General features: G+C 48.1%; 2 protein-coding genes across 2 annotated transcripts; both read right to left on the bottom strand.

Annotated features, from left to right (window-relative positions):
• Nucleotides 1–7,485: 7,485 nt before the first annotated feature.
• LOC108176200 (uncharacterized) lies at nt 7,486–9,831 on the bottom strand. Its single transcript, XM_089325245.1, has one exon. The coding sequence runs from the start codon at nt 9,791–9,793 to the stop codon at nt 8,624–8,626; it is 1,170 nt and encodes a 389-aa protein (XP_089181371.1). The 5' UTR covers nt 9,794–9,831; the 3' UTR covers nt 7,486–8,623.
• Nucleotides 9,832–9,833: 2 nt separating this feature from the next.
• Nucleotides 9,834–12,892, bottom strand: LOC149119401 (uncharacterized). Its single transcript, XM_089325104.1, is given in 1 exon segment — nt 9,834–12,892. A coding segment is annotated over 1 exon segment (2,073 nt). The 5' UTR covers nt 11,907–12,892.
• Nucleotides 12,893–17,267: the final 4,375 nt, after the last annotated feature.

Genomic DNA, 17,267 nt, shown 5'->3' with positions numbered 1-17,267 from the left:
TTTCTTTCTTTCTTTCTGAGATTTGTTTATTTAATTGAATGGCAGAGTTAGAGAGAGGGAGACAGAGAGATCTTCCACCTGCTGGTCCAACTCCCCATGTGGCTGCAACAGCCAGGGCTGGGCAGCAGAGGGTCAAGCACTTGGGTCATCTTCCACTGCTTTCCACATTATCAGGAAGCTGGATCAGAAGAGGAGTAGCCAAGGAACAAACTGGCACCTATATAGGATCCTGGCACTGCAAGTGGAGGCTTAGCCTACTATGCCATGGCACTGGCCCTTTTGTGTCTATTTTTTAAGAAGTTGATAGGGTTCATGTGGATATACCATGCTTCCAAAAAGGAAAGATTTAATCACATCCTCCATCCCATAAGTCAGCCAAAAGATGCGGGTAGCTGAAGCTGCAACTTAAATCTACTATGCCATGATAAACCAGATATCTTGTCAGATGTAAATGAATTGAAGGTTCCAGTTTGATCTCTGTGATCTGTTGAGCCTTATCCCTATATTATATTATGTTCCTATATCGATGACTCTTCCCACCTTTGTCCTTTCACATTCCCCATTTCGTACTGATCCATTCATACAACAAGTTTCTTTGGAGCACAGCAAGGTACCAGTTACTTGACTACGGGATGTGGCTATGCAGATGAGTGAGGCACGGGCCCAGTCCCTGCTCTTGGGGCTCTGTGTGGTGGCAGTAGAGGCCTGGGTACACATTTGAAAGAGTCCAATAGAGCAGGATTCCCAGCAAGCAGGATAATGCAGCCCCCTCTCAAAATGGTGGTCAAGGCATGGTCACTTTTAACAAGACACAGAGAATGTTGGTAAGCCATGTTAGCCATTTCCGGAAGGTCCTGTTCCTTGAAATGAACAAGTGCCCCCCCTCATAAAAAAGAGGAGGAAGAGATAGTATGAGCTGAGTTGGACCAGGACATAAACTTTGTCATTCTAAGGATTCTTTAAGAAATAAGTTAAGGAGCCGGCGCTGTGGTGCAAAGAATCAAGCCACCACCTGCGAAACCCACATCCTAAGTCTATACTGGTAGAGTATTTTTAATCTATGATCCATATTAATATTTTGTCCTTGGCTTACTGATGTCTTCTTATGTTCCCAAGTTCTCCTGCCTTAGTTGTATGTTTCCAGCCTTCTGTAATCAGGAACCATACACAGCCTTTCTTTCTCTTTAAGATTTATTTTATTACTGCTTCCCACCCCAGCTGCTCTACTTCCAATCCAGCTCCCTGCTGATGTACCTGGGAAAGCAGTGGAAGATATCCACATGCTTAGGCCCCTGCCATCCACATTGGAGACCTAGAAGAAGCTCCTGGCTCTTGGGGGCCGTGGCCATTTGGGGAATGAACCAGTGGATGGAATCTCTCTGTGTCTCTCTCTCTCTGTAATTCTGCCTTTCAAAAAATAAAATCTTTTTTTAAAATAAATTTATTTTTGTGCAAAAATTTTGAAGTCCATGCATACAAGTTGTGGTGATCATTATTATTATTTCTAAGTGGAAATGTTATCTAACCACCCAGTAGTGGGGGGGAGGGCTCATCTCAGACCCTCACTGACGTAGGGGTCAGGAGCCGGGCTGACCAGGGGGAGGGGATGAATTTCCAGGCTGGGAGTATTGGGAGTATTGAGTGATGCTGGGACTGCACACTCAGTGCTCATCTCCGGGCCTGTTAAGAGTTGTTCCTGGTGCAAATCAATTGTCTCATGGCTCTCCTTGCTATAGAAGATGTTGTACCCACAGATCCTGTATGCAATCTTTGCTGTAGTCAGGGAGGTTGGATATCTGGTTCTTTGTGCTTTAAGGACAACATGCTATGACTAGGTTGTGTCTCTAGGTGGCAGCAAAAGATCAGACATGGAAAAGTCAGTTGGCAAAGCCTTTTGCAGAAGCGTATCACAATGAGTCTGCTTCTTTGAGTGGCTTACAGAAAAGACCTGAAGTATTTAGCAGCCATAATTTCAGTAGATGCAACACATCAATTGAATCATCTTGTGTGTTTTTCCATATGATTAAAAATATCTGAGGGGGCCAGAGCTGTGGCTCACTTGGGTAATCCTCAGGCTGCAGTGCCAGCATCCCATATGGGCGCCTGGTTCTAGTCCTGGCTGCTCCTCTTCCAGTCCAGCTCTCTGCTGTGGCCTGGGAGGGCAGTGGAGGATGGCCCAAGTCCTTGGGCCCCTGCACCTGCATGGTAGACAGGGAGGAAGCACCTGGCTCCTGGCTTCGGATCAGCTCAGCTCCAGTCATAGTGGCCATTTTGGGGGGTGAACCAATGGAAGGAAGGCCTTTCTCTCTGTCTCTCTCTCACTAACTCTATCTGTCAAATTAAAAAATATATCTGAAACCTTCAATGCAAATATCATACAGTAATGCACTCTTAGCAATTTTCAGACAGGCTGCATATATGATGGTGGTCCCATAGGATTATAATGGAGCTGCAAAATTCCTACTGCCATCGCAACGTCCTTGTGCAATGCATTATTTGTATATTTGCAATTTATTATTTATACACTGGCATAAATAAACCTACTGTGCTGCCTCTCAAGTAAAAATACAGCCACACAATGACATGCAGTACCTGATACCTGACAATGATCATAACGGTTATGCTACTGCCTTATGTATTTTCTGTGCTATACTTTTTAGCATTATTTTACTCTACTTTTTTTAAAAAAAAAGTTACTGTAAAACAGTATGCCCTGTTACCCAGGCAGCAGCCTCACACATCCACGTATTCTATTCCTTGATTGCAGTAAGAGGCCACATGGCATGACTGACCTGTATAGTTTAGTTTTCTGCAAGTGCCCGCTGCAGTGTTTAGCTGACAATGACATCGCTGGTCCCCCATTCAGATTTCTCGCAGTAGCTGATAGGTTTGATTACATATCTTCTTCCTTACTGTATACTTTACTACATTATATCTATTGTTGTCCGTGGTTTTCTTCTTTTCAGATTTCTTCCAGATTAATCAGGACATTAGTTTTAACTAATTCTCTCTTCACTTCTTCCTCTCAAGCAATACAAAATTTTTATTTCATATTTAAAGATCAAAGTCTCTATGAATGTATGTAAATTCAGGGTCACTTGGATTCCCTGAAGCTTTTTTTTTATTGTATTCAAAAGGCAGAGTTACAGACAGAGAGATAGAGTGAGAGATCTTCCATCTGCTGGTCCACAAATGGCCACAACAGAGCTGAGCCAATCCAAAGCTAGGAGCCAGGAGCTTCTTCCAGGTCTCCCATATGGATCCAGGGGCCCAGGCATTTGTGCCATCCTCCACTGCTTTCCCAGGTCATTAACAAGGAGCTAGATCAGAAGTGGAGCAGCTGGGACTTGAATTGGTGCCCATTTAGGATGCCAGGGCTGCAGGCAGAGGCCTAACCTACTAGCCATAGTTCCAGCCACCTGCCTGAAGCTTAAACACCATCACTCCCACTCTCTCCCTACCTTGGGAGACAGAATGTGTTTGGGATCTCATATATTTTCCCATTCTTATCCTCTATATTTTGTTAATTCAATTAATAATTTATATGAGGGTTCAAAAAGTTCATGGAAAAAAAAGTTTAAAGATAAGTTTATTTTGGTGCAAAAATTTGTGTAGTGCAGTTTTTTTTTTGTTTTTGTTTTTGTTTTTGTTTTTGTTTTTTTTTTTTTTTTTTTTGACAGGCAGAGTGGACAGTGAGAGAGAGAGACAGAGAGAAAGGTCTTCCTTTGCCGTTGGTTCACCCTCCAATGGCCGCCGCGGCCGGCGCGTTGCGGCCGGCGCACCGCGCTGATCCGATGGCAGGAGCCAGGAGCCAGGTGCTTTTCCTGGTCTCCCATGGGGTGCAGGGCCCAAGCACCTGGGCCATCCTCCACTGCACTCCCTGGCCACAGCAGAGGGCTGGCCTGGAAGAGGGGCAACCGGGACAGAATCCGGCGCCCCAACCGGGACTAGAACCCGGTGTGCCGGCGCCGCTAGGCGGAGGATTAGCCTAGTGAGCCGCAGCGCCGGCCTGTAGTGCAGTTTTTAAAAACAATATGCATTTCCCATAAACTTTTGGATACCCCTCATTTAGGGAGTTTATAATTTTTTTGAAAACAACTCTAAAATTGGGGAAATTAAAATAGCACAGAGAATATCTGCAATTACCTTCACTCTGATTTGTCAATTATTATTAACATTTTACCCCATTAACTCTTATTGGCTTTCTTTTTTTTCTTTTTTAATTTAACAGATGTATACCAATTGTACATATTTGTGGGGTACTTTGTGATATTTTGCTAAATATATATAATGTATAAAAGTCCAATCTGGGCAAATCTATTTATCCTTTCAAGCATTTAACGTTTCTTTACTGTGAAATCATAAAAAAAAACTATCCTCTAGTTCTTTTTACAGAAATACACAGTAAATTAATATTATCTATCTTTATCCTGCTGTGCAATAGAACCCCAAAACTTTACTCCTGTTTGGGTATAACCTAGTACCCCTCCCACCCTCTCTTTTTCTCTCTCTCTCTCCTTTTCTTTCTCCCTCTCTCTCTCACACACACACATAAACACACATCTGTACCATCTGAGGATAAATTACATGTGTGTAATTGTCCTATCCCTTAACACTTCAGTGTGAACTTCCTAGGAAGAGTGACATTCTCTTACATAGTCACAGTGTGGTCATCAGTTTCCTAAGTCTATACTGGTAGAGTATTTTAATCTGTGATCCATATTAATATTTTGTCCTTGGCTTACTGATGTCTTCTCATGTTCCCAAGTTCTCCTGCCTTAGTTGTATGTTTCCAGCCTTCTGTAATCAGGAACCATACACAGCCTTTCTTTCTCTTTAAGATTTATTTTATTTATTTGAAAGAGTTATAGAGATAGGTAAAGACAGAGAGAGATATCTTCCATGCACTGGTTCACTCCCCAGTTGGCTGCAACGGCCGGAGCTGGGCCAATGTGAAGCTAGGAGCTTCTTCTGGGTCTCCCACATGGGTGCAGGGGCCCAAGGACTTGGGCCATCTTTTCTGATTTCCCAGGCCATAGCAGAGAGCTGGATCAGAAGAGGAGCAGCCAGGACTTAGAACTGGTGCCTCAGCGGGCGCCGTGGCTCAATAGGCTAATCTCTGCCTTGTGGCACCAGCACACTGGGTTCTAGTCCCAGTCAGGGTGCCAGATTCTGTCCCAGTTGCCCCTCTTCCAGGATGGAAGGAGGATGGCCCAAGTGCTTGGGCCCTGCACCCGCATGGGAGACCAGAAGCACCTGGCTCCTGGCTTCGGATCAGCACAATGCAGCCATTGGAGGGTGAACCAACGGCAAAAGGAAGACCTTTCTCTCTGTCTCTCTCCCTCTCTCACTGTCCACTCTGCCTGTCAAAAATAAAAAAATAAAAAAAAGAACTGGTGCCTCTATGGGATGCCAGTGCTTCAGGCCAGGGCTTTAACCCACTGTGCCATAGCGCCAGCCCCACACAGCCTTTCTTAATCTGCTAGCACATACACATTCTTTGACAGCTCCCCTGCCATCTTTACAGTTGGATGTTGTTTGATTCTGTGTGATTCAGCACAGGCCTTCTCACTCAAGCTCATCAAGGAGTGTTTTCCTCAGGGTATCCCACTGGAGGCGCTGGGGAAATCTCTGTCCTCCCCTGGGAATGTTAATGTTGATCATCTGATTTCTCTAGCATGATGGTTCTATTTTTTTCCCTTGCAATGGGTAAGCAATCTGTAGTGGTTTATCTTGTTAACATGCACGTATATGCCAAATTTTCTCCCAGATTTACACACTGATGCGTCTTGTTTGACATAATCATTACTAATGATGTTTGCAAAATAGTGGTTTCCCATCTCCATCGTTCCCAAGAGATTTGTCAGTCATCTCTTGCCATTCAACCAGAAGCAAGAACCTGCTGCCTTCTAACTCTCTCTCTCTCTCTCTCTCTCTCTCTCTCCCCTAAACAGTGGCTTTGGACTGGTGTCCTCTAAGCTCTTCCGGCGCTGTCAGGTGGTGGCCCTGTGGGCATCCTGCTAGCTCTGGTTGAGTTGTTCCATCAAGTTCAAGGTCACAGGGCCTGTGCTGTGGCTCGCTGAAGTGCCTCCTACAGACTGCAGTGACAATGACCTTCTTCAGGCCTTTTGAGGGGGTTGCTTTGCATTGCCGGTCTGTGGCTCACCAAACAGAGGGCTGACATCTCCAGAGCTGCTCCCCTAAACTCAGGGTCAGTGATGCCCTCACTATGCCTGAGTGCCCCTGGAAGCCGGGAGCCCCGCAGTCATGGTGCTGCCCTGGCTGTGGAGTCACCAAGCCCTTGCTTTCCAAAGCGGCGGGGGACTCTCAAAGAAGGCCTGGAAGCCTTAGGTCTCTGAAGGACACAGAACTTCCGCTCCCGCCCACACCTGGGAGCGCAGAATCTGCCTTCTAAGATATGCAGGGAGTACATCCAGGGTCGCTGATCACCCTTCCTCATCCCTGAGTGTGACAAGGGCCGGGTCTCGGGATGGCTGCACCTTGGCTGAGTGCGCTCCATCGCGGCAGGGGCCTCAGGGTCCAGCCACTCCTCCCCGCTAAGGAGCTGAGGAGCTGTCCAGAGCAGCCAGAGCCCCTTGCCCTGCAGGTCTTCACGGAGAGCCCAAGACACCAATGATCCCTAACCCCTACCCCATGTCCGCACCCCGGCAGGGAACAAAGCGCGTCCCTCGGCTCCACGCAGCCCGCGCTTTGCTCGGGAGAGCACAGCTCCATCCTGGGCTCCGGCACCGAGCGCGGGGTCCCCGGTGCCTTGTCCCCTTGTCCTCTCCCGGGGCCGTGTGCGCGGGCAGCGTCGGGGACTCCCGCGCAGGCGGGCAGAGCAGCGCTGCAGAGAGGCCACACACCTAGCTCTGCAAGGCGCAGGGGGCGCGGGCTACCAGGTGCTGTGGAGCCGGTAGGCGGAGAACTTGGGGTCCCTGGCGGCCAGCCCACACGCATTCTGCCCTCCTGCGTTCCGGAAGATGTAGGAGGGTGAGGCTGGCGGTCCTGTAGGGGACGCCCTGGATGCGGGAGGAGTCGGTGCTCCAGCCCCTCTTCTTGCTGCTTTCCCAGCCTGCAGTTGTGCTCGGTGTTTTTCACTCCCTGGGTGTTTGGCAGGTGGAAAGGGAGCTCCTCCACACCCCAGTGCCCAGCAGCCATAGCTGGGTCGATGGGAAGCCAAAAGCCAGGAGCTTCATCCGGGTCTTCCACATGACTGCAGAGGCCCAAACAGTTGGGCCATCCTCCATTGCTTTCTCAAGCGCATTAGCAGCAAGATGGACCAGAAGTGGAGCAGCTGGGACTCCAACCCAGTCCACATGGGATGCGGGCACTGCAGGCACCGTGTTAACTTGCTCCATGACAGCACTGCCCCCCCCCCGCCCCCAACTCTGTCACAGTTAAAGCTCCGGCAGGTCACTGTAGGACCCCAAAAGCGGTGTCCTCTTGTGACGACCCCAGAAACACAGACTCCGGACCAGACGATGCAATAGAACAGGAGGTAATTTTTATTTCATTTGTACAAATGGGCCCCCTACTGCTGCAAGCAGCAAGCAAGTGAGAGGAGCCCCGAGCAGCTATCTTCTACAGCTTTTATAAGGCAAAACCACAGAATTAACATATTAAAGACTGGCATAAGTTCATTGGATAATTTTCAGTAGCGGGCCTTTTATGGCAGTCTGAAGTGCTAATGTCGGTGGAAAAGTACTAGGTCAAAGGGATACATTAGGGGAGGGGGTTTCTAGGAGACAGGAGTAGGTTGCTACATGCCTTGTAACTTTCTTAGTTAACCTTGAGCAAGAGGAAGGAAGGGGGTTTTATCTATAAGGCAGGTGTTCTGTGTATCTCTGGTCAGTAGCTGACTGCTTTCTCTGTGAACCGGTTTACTCCCCATTTCCCAAGGCCGTCTCTGGAACGGTTTGTCTCAGGAGCCCCATTTTTTTATGGTGGCTCTTGGCTCCTTTCATTCCCCCATTTTCTCTTTGAACTAATTTTAATCCTAAAATTGTGTGCCCGTTAATGAGGGGTTTCAATATGGTCACTGGTGGCCAGGGCTTGATACTGTTGTGTGAGGACTAATGCCTGTACGGTGGACAGCCTATCCTTAACAAACTGGAGTAGTCGGTTTATAATGCATGGCCCGAAGGTCAGGATTAGGAGCAGGATAATGAGGGGGCCTGCTATGATGGAGAGCAAGGTTGTCAGCCAGGGCGACCTGTAGACTCTGGCCCCCCACACCGGTAAATCTGATCCCGCCTTCTACCATCCCTGGGGCACACATAAAATTCAAGCTGACGTAGTCGGCACCTTCGGTATCGGTGTCTGCACCCTAAAGGACCAGGCTTTCCACCTGGACCCGGTGGTTTCAGAGTGAGGCTGTCTTGATCGGGTAAATCCCAGGTATCTAGCCCCAGGACCATCTGGCATACGTCTGGGTGGAGAGATGGCCACCATGTCCCTGGGATGCGAATGTCGCTGGTGGACCAGGCCACGCTACCCGAAGGGGAGATCACTTCCCAGGTGAGCTTTCGTGGGGCATGAGCGTTTGAGAGGGACAAGCTGGATAGGGTGAGACTAGGATGAGTCATAAGTAGTACAAGCAACAGGCTAATGATTACAAACATTAGGCAGTCTTTGAAAGTCTTATCTTGAGGGGGTTTTGAGTGCGCTGGAGCGTCCATCTGGCTGAGTCGTCCGCGGGGCCTTCTCCTTCCGGCAGTGCCTTCTTGACGTGGGAAGCGTGAATCCAAGCGGCGATCCCGTCGACCTTCACTGCAGTGGGAGTCGTCAGTAGCACCGTGTAAGGTCCCTTCCAACGCGGCTCGAGGGTCCTGGACTGATGTCTACGGACGTACACTGAATCTCCGATCTGGAACGGGTGTGGCACTGCAGGGCACTTGGATTGATACACTGCCGCTAGAGGTTTCCACACGTATTTTTGAATCAGCTGCAGAGCTCTCAGCCGGGTCTGCAGGCAGGGGGAAGTGGCATAAGAGTCAATGCTAGGCCCCAACAAGTCAGCTATTGGGGGAGGGCCCCCATACAATATTTCATACGGAGTTAACCCGAACGCGGATGGGGTGTTGCGAGCCCGGAACAGGGCCATAGGTAATAGCTCAACCCAGTCTCTAGCGCCAGTCCCCATCATTAATTTAGTTAAGGTCTCCTTAATTGTTCTATTCATGCGCTCTACCTGTCCTGAGCTCTGGGGTCTATACGCACAATGCAATTTCCAATCAATCCCCAGTACTTTAGCCACCAACTGACTTACCCGGGAGACAAAGGCCGGCCCATTATTGGATCCCAGTACCTTAGGCAAGCCAAACCGCGGAAAGATTTCTTCCAAGATTTTCTTGACCACCACCTGCGCTGTTTCCTTCTTTACCGAAAAAGCCTCTGTCCAGCCGGAGAAAGTGTCTACAAATACTAGAAGGTACTTAATTCCACATTTACCGGGACGAATCTCGGTAAAGTCCACTTCCCAGTTCGTTCCCGGGCGTGCCCCTTGCATCCTTGCTCCCTCTGGTACTTTAATACACTTTGGATTTACTTTTGCACAAGGAACGCAAGACTCTATCACTTGTTTTACCAATGAGTCCAGTCCTATTATAAAATAGGTTAGTTCTTCTCTGTCCAGTAGGGCCTTTAACTTTTTATGTCCCAAGTGGGTCCATCTATGGAGGTCTTTTATAAGGTCTTTGGCTTCCTTTTTCGGCAATACTGTTTTTCCCTGGATCTCCCAGGCCTTACTCTGGTCATTGTACACGCCTCCCAGTCTCTGGATAGCCGTCATATCTTGCTCCGAATATGACCACCCAGGGTTATTTGTGGTTTCAGATGACTGCGTTACTAGAGTGACGCTATCCAGGAAGCCTGGTCCATGTCAGTTGTCCTGAAAACCCAGTCTCCGGGTCTTTCCACTCGAAGGCAAAGAGAGGCTGACTCTGGGGACTCAGTCTTAGGCAAAAGAAGGCATCTTTCAAGTCAAGCACCGTATACCAAGTTCGGGTCGGGGCCAGGGTGCTCAACAAGTTGTATGGGTTAGGGACCGTGGGGTGAATGTCCTCAGCCCTGCGGTTTACTTCCCGTAGGTCTTGCACTGGCCTGTAATCATTAGAGCCAGGCTTTTTGACTGGTAACAAAGGGGTGTTCCAAGGTGACTGACAAGGTTTCAAAATGCCCAATTTTATCAGTCTCTGTATATGTGGTCGAATTCTACTCTTCGCCTCCGCAGCCATAGGATATTGGCGGATTGATACGGGAGTGGCCGTGGGCTTCAGGTTTACTATCACCGGGGGCTGTCTGATAGCCAGCCCTACTCCTCCCGTTTCCGCCCAAGACTGGGGAAATTTAGTAAGCCATTTAGATGTTACTTGGGACTGAACTGATAGAGGGTTTTCGTGAAGGCGGTACTCATCTTCCAGCTGGAGGGTCAACACATGGAGGGGTTGGCCTGCAGGGCCGACTACTGTGGCTCCTTTGTCTTGGAAATGGATCTGGGCTCCAACCTTTGAGAGCAGATCCCTTCCCAGCAGGGGGTATGGGCAGTCCGGCACTAGTAGAAACGAATGCGTGACACGCCCTGTTGCCAGGTCGACTTTGCGTTCAGTAGTCCATTTGTACAATTTTCCTCCAGTGGCCCCCTGGACCCATGATGTCTTGGAACTAAGGGGGCCTCCGGCCGTTGTGAGGACCGAATGTTGGGCTCCCGTATCGACCAGGAAGGTGACTGGCCGGCCTCCCACTTTTAGAGTTACCCGGGGCTCAGGGGGAGGCGCCTGGCCCTGACCTACCTATTCGTCGTCTTCCAGTGCCAGGATGGGCGTCGCTCTCCGCTGGCTCCTTGGCTGCCCCTTGTTCGGGCACTCCTTAGCCCAGTGTCCTCTTTCTTTGCAGTATGCACACTGGTCTCGGTCCAGCCATGGCCTCCGTTTGTCTCCCAGGTCCCTATCTTGTTTACCTTTTGCCTGCTTTGATCCTGTAACTGTGGTGGCTAGAATTTTAACTAAATCTTTATTTTTTTTCTTATCTCTCTGCTCTTCCCTGCGTTCTTGCTCTCTGCGTAGTCTTTTTTTTCTTTTTTCTTTTGTTTCTCTTTTATTGAAAATTCTTTCTGCCTCCTTAACTAGGTCCTGCAGCGTATACCCCTGCAACCCCTCTAGCCTCTGCAGCCTTGTGCGGATGTCCGGGGCCGATTGCCCAATGAAGGACATGATCACATCGGCCTGCCGGTCAGGGGCCTGTGGGTCAAAGGGAGTATACATTCTATATCCTTCCATTAGCCTTTCTAAAAATCCTGCCGGGGTTTCCTCACTACCCTGCACAATCGCACGTACCTTGGCCAAATTGGTGGGGCGCCTTCCTGCCCCTCGGAGCCCTGTCAGGAGAACCTGGCGGTAGAGACGGAGTCGTTCCCTACCCGCTGCCGTATTGAAATCCCAATTGGGTCGAGTCAGCGGGAACACCTCATCAATCTCATTAGGCAGCTGAGTGGGGTGGCCGTCCTCCCCCGGCACATTTCTACGGGCTTCTGTGAAGACCCGTTGCCGCTCTTCCGTGGTCAGAAGGGCCTGTAAAAGCTGCTGACAATCATCCCAAGTGGGTTGGTGGGTTAACAAAACCGACTCGATCAGTCCCGTGAGGGCCTGCGGGTCTTGCGAAAATGGGGGGTTATGGGTTTTCCAATTGTAAAGATCTGACGCGGAGAAAGGCCAATACTGAAGCTCCCCCCCCACCGAGCGTAATGGGAAAGCCTGGGATGCCGCCCAAAATTCCCTCCCCCCTCCCTTCTGCTCCCGGCGAAGACGCAGGCGGGTGCTTGGTGGCGAGGGGTCTCGTTGGGAAGTGGGTTCTGATTCCCCTGAGTCTTGGACTGTAGAATCCGGGGACGGGGCGGAGGGAGGCATCTCCCCCGGCACCGGACGGTTATATGGCGGTGGGGGGGTCCATGAAGAGGAGGTCCTCCTGTCCGTCCGAAAGGACCGGTGGACATGCAGATTTTAATGATTGGAGTTCTTTCAGAGGATAAAGACCTGAGGTTGGCGGGGGACCTTGTGCTGGGGTCTCTGCTGGAACTGGGGTCGAGGGAGTTAAGGGGGGGAAGGGTGGAGCCCAGAACTCTCATCAACTCCCTCCTTAGCTTTCTGCTGGTGGTCTTTGATGGCTCCGGGTGTGATGAAAGGCTTAACCCACAGCGGGGGCTTCCGGGTCAAGTCTTCCCACACCATAATATAGGGTACTTGTCCTGGGCGTCCCCCGTCACCCTTGCGGCAGACTTGGTCTTTAATCTGCGAAATTAAATCGAGGTTAAAAGTTCCATCTTTTGGCCACCCAACACCGAGGGTGGGCCATTCGGAGGTGCAGAGCGTCACCCACTCCTTTTTGCGGATTTCCATCGACAAACTGCGGGCGATCTCCCGAACCTCCTTCCAGTGTCCTAGAGTCAGACTTAAAGGAGTTGTTAATTGTAGTCTTCAGGTAAAACACACCACTGATGTGCTCTATCCGCTGCTGTAAATACAGATGTTAGCATCAGGGCCACACGGCCCAGGGAGCAATTGCAGAAAGGCATGTTGGTTACATGGAAAAACCCATCCCTTAGGAGCCCTTGTCCCATACCAGTACTGGATCAGGTCCATTCCATTGATTGGTGATAGGACCCCTCCATTTCACCACTGCTCTTTTTACAGCTGTTTTTAAGCAGTTAGAATTTAACAGAGACATCAAGAGAACATAATAGATTACTTTAACTCATTGCTTTAACAGAGGATCAGATTTTGATTTTATGTCAAAGAAAATAACCAAAGATTTCTTCTTTCCATAACATTTTGCGACTTTCTCACACTTTCTGTAACTTGCTCAAACCTTTTTCTTCTCCCCCCCCCCTTTTTTCCATTCCAGTATAACAAAATCCATTCTCACCTCCCCAAAGCCTATAGTTCATCCCCCTTTTCCACCGGCACTGATAGCAAAACCTCAATAACTTGTGGAGGCTGTGCACTCCGTAACTTGCCATCCCAATTCTCACTCGATTCTGAGCAGAGAGCCCATTCCTTCACCAAAGAGGCGAACTGAAGGTCTTTTCAGCCAGGAACATCACAGGTTACACATGCAACTTCAGTTTTTCTTTTAAAGAAAGGCATTGCTTTGCATACTTGCAGATCCTGCCAACTATGCCAATTTGTGACAGTAAATTACTTTTTAGCTGTCTGCTGTGCACAGACTTAGTTACTTTTAATCTGCAAGAAATACGCTGCAAGCCTTGTAGTGCACACTAAAATTATTTACAGGAAAGATGGTAAAGGAGCATAGATTAACAGAATGTTGCAATAAACATGGCTCCATTGCTTTAATGATATTATAGCAAGATGGTCCACTGATCCCTGTAGGGAGGGCCTGAGGCTGGCCCCGCTTCCAGTTTCCTGAACTCTGTTTTTTAATGAATTACCTTTTTTATCAGTTTTGGAGTGACACTTATTGGCCCAATGCCTTTCCCTTTAGCACTGGAAGCAAATCCCAGGAAGAGCCTTATTTTGATTTTTGACTTCTGGACAATTTTTGTACATGTCCCTGTTGCCCACATTTATAGCACCCTCATTTATCAGGCATAGCCCTCCTTGATGATTTTTGTAATGACATACCAAGCAGAGCGTCAGGTCCTGAATGTCCTGTTATTAATTCATTTTGTTAATTTCTCATTAAAGGGACTGTCACAGAACACCTCAATCACAGTAGCCAATTGATCATGTCCACGTTGTACTTATGTTTTGTAGAATTTACAGTACTGTGGGCATCACTAGGCAATCTTCACACAGCTCCGGGGAAGGATCCATACTGAGAATTAAACATTATTAGTAATCATCACGGGCACATTTAACATTCAGCTTGACTGCGTGTTCCCCCCGAATGAAACAGCAGCAACAGAGGCTTGCTCCGGCTTCCCCCTAAAGCCTCCAAGGACAAGGGTGGCTCATTGCCAAGATTTTAGGCAAGCAGTGCGTCCCATCTCGGGTCTTGGCCAGAGAGCCGAGACATGAAGCATGCCCACCTGTTTATCAGAAAACATTCCTTTATCCTCCTCCCCGGGAACTGGCCAGGCTCCCAAGGAGCAGGAGAAGGTCATTCGGCAGCAAAGTTTCTTGGTTACCAGAGCCAAATCTAGGTACAAGCCTCTCCAGCCCAAAAATTTGTCCTTACATTTGGCCCTAGAGTTGCATTGAGAGGTAGACATAATTAACACATTATAAGAATACAATACACATTTTTCATACAAGTATACATTTAGCAATCAAAACAATAAAAACAGATGGGGGAGACAGTAAGAGATAAAGGACAACAAAAACAGTGACACACAGAACATAAATCACAAGCCGCGCTGCAACAGACCGAGACAAAACCAAAACTATCAGAAGGGAGCGGCAGTCTAGCCAGGCTCTCCCCTGGAAGAAAGGAAATTCCCTCTTTCCCTCCTTCCCAGACCACCACCGGAGCATTCTCCAGGGTTGAACCAGGGGTCTCAGGACACGTCTGAAATCACAAGCCGCGCAGCAACAGACCGAGACAAAACCAAAACCAGAATTTCAGAAGGGAGCGGCCGTTTGGCCAGGCTCTCCCTTTGAAGAAGGGAAACACTCTCTTTCCCTCCTTCCCAGACCACCACTGGAGCGTCCTCCAGGGTTGGACCAGGGGCCTCACGACACGTCTGTCTTCCCCTTTGGTCCAGTCAGTACTGAGCCTGTACAGGCGCCCCAGGACGGATTCCACGTCGTCCTGGCAGACAAGGACAAACAGTACAAACCACAGTTACAATAATACACAAGTAAGCAAACTTACCTCCGTCTGGCCGATGGAGTGTGGGAGTCTGGGGCCCCCCAAATCCCGGACGAGCCCCCAGATGTAGGACCCCAAAAGCGGTGTCCTCTTGTGACGACCCCAGAAACACAGACTCCGGACCAGACGATGCAATAGAACAGGAGGTAATTTTTATTTCATTTGTACAAATGGGCCCCCTACTGCTGCAAGCAGCAAGCAAGTGAGAGGAGCCCCGAGCAGCTATCTTCTACAGCTTTTATAAGGCAAAACCACAGAATTAACATATTAAAGACTGGCATAAGTTCATTGGATAATTTTCAGTAGCGGGCCTTTTATGGCAGTCTGAAGTGCTAATGTCGGTGGAAAAGTACTAGGTCAAAGGGATACATTAGGGGAGGGGGTTTCTAGGAGACAGGAGTAGGTTGCTACATGCCTTGTAACTTTCTTAGTTAACCTTGAGCAAGAGGAAGGAAGGGGGTTTTATCTATAAGGCAGGTGTTCTGTGTATCTCTGGTCAGTAGCTGACTGCTTTCTCTGTGAACCGGTTTACTCCCCATTTCCCAAAGCCGTCTCTGGAACGGTTTGTCTCAGGAGCCCCATTTTTTTATGGTGGCTCTTGGCTCCTTTCAGTCACTTACTTCCAACTCAGTTCCCATCTCTGAGACTGGGCTTGGGATTTAAAGATCAAACACGTCCAAAATAATGTGATTAATAGCTTTTTGTCATGTTTAGAATTTGTTTCTACCTCTACAAGTGGAAGTTATGGAACCAAACTTCCCTTGCACATGAAACACAGGTTCTGCAGCTACAATTTGATGAGAGGTACAAGGTCAAGTGCCCTGCTGGAGCCGTATTTGCTGGACCTCTTGCTGTTCTTGGGACCTGGCCGCTACAATGGCAGGGTGTTTTTAATATGCGTGGAAGACAGTAAAGTCACATGCTCTCTCACAGAAGACATAAGCCCCTTGCTTTTCTGGAGCTTAAACCTAAAACTGGATTATCTTTAAATGTATAACTAATACCTGTATAGCTTGGTAGAAAATAATGTGCTTATTGGGTCATCAAACTCTAAATTGTACCCTCAGCGTGGGTCACTATTTTGGTAACAGCTTACAAGAACTTGACTCTTCCTTAGGGCTGCAAAGTCTGAGTCTCCTGAAAAGTGAGACCCCACATTCTTGGAAGAAGTCCTGGAGCAATGGGGGTTCCAGTGGCCTATGGGCTCTGCTGTTGGCTGCAGACGAGGCTGCTCTTGTGTGACAGCAGGACATGGGGAACCCTTCTCTGTGTTGAAAGAACCACCTATAAATAAAGAAAATGTTCGTCTTGGCAGTGAACTGGGAGATACCAGGTGAGCCTTCTTCCATCAGCTCATTAGAGATCCAGTTCAGCTGACCCTTCTCAGCATGTTTTTAGGATAAAATCTTGGGCATCCTAGTGTTTGCATTGGCAATGTCCAAGCCCAACAGACCTTCTCCCTAACTTGTTCACATTCTGGGAATACTTTAAAAAATAAGTAAAAACCCAGACACAGCTTTTTCATAATATTCCTTTCCCATGAGCTTTTTGAAGACCACCATGTATGCATGGATTTCAAAATTTCTTGGCCCCAAAATAAACTTATCTCCTAATTCCATTTCCCACTAATACTTTGACGTACCCTTGCATGAGAAGCTGACACATTTCTCAAAGTTGCTAAGTGACACCAGTTTCTGAGCAGTACTCAAAGAAGTGTGCAGCCCAGAGCCACTTTGGTAATTACTCAGCATGTTAGCATGTTCAACACTCTTGGTCTGGCAGGAAAGCAGTCCATTTCATCTGCTCCAAACCACTTTCTCAAACTGATTTCACACCCCCCCTTTTTTTGTGGAATACATATTGAGAATGGTAATTAAGCAGCCTTTCCATGAAGAAATATTTTACAGATGTTAAAGAGTTAAGTTACATCTCTTTCCAGCTGTCACTTTTCAAATGAAAGAAAAGACCAGGAGTAATGATCAATCTTTGCCCACAGTAACATTGGTTAATATCTAGCTGGTCAACATTAAGATTATCGAATTCTCTTGGGCTTCTACTACATTCACAGTCTTTCTCAATTCACTTGTGTCTAGCTATCTCTTACCTGTATTTTGATTATGTTCTCATTGACTCCAATTACCTGGTTTCCCTCAATTGAGAAAAAATCCCATTTTGGGAATTAACTGAAAGCCTCATAACAAATCGCAGTTGACTTGAATGCTGTCCATTCTAGATCATTTGCTTCGCTAATGATCTAGACAATTAAAATAGGGTACAGGGACCCATTTGGGTTTGCAGTTAAGCTACCTGTTAGGATGCACATGTCCCATACTGGACTATCTGGGTCTGATTCCTGGTTTAGGCTCCTGATTCAGCTTCCTGCTAATATGGATCATGAGAGGCAACAACAAAGTCTCAAGTTATTGGGTTCCTGCCAC

This window comes from Oryctolagus cuniculus, chromosome Y (genome assembly GCF_051225735.1).
Source record: "Oryctolagus cuniculus isolate XC-2025 breed Fujian yellow rabbit chromosome Y, ASM5122573v1, whole genome shotgun sequence".
Classification (NCBI taxonomy): domain Eukaryota; kingdom Metazoa; phylum Chordata; class Mammalia; order Lagomorpha; family Leporidae; genus Oryctolagus; species Oryctolagus cuniculus.
This window is presented reverse-complemented; position numbering and strand designations above follow the sequence as displayed.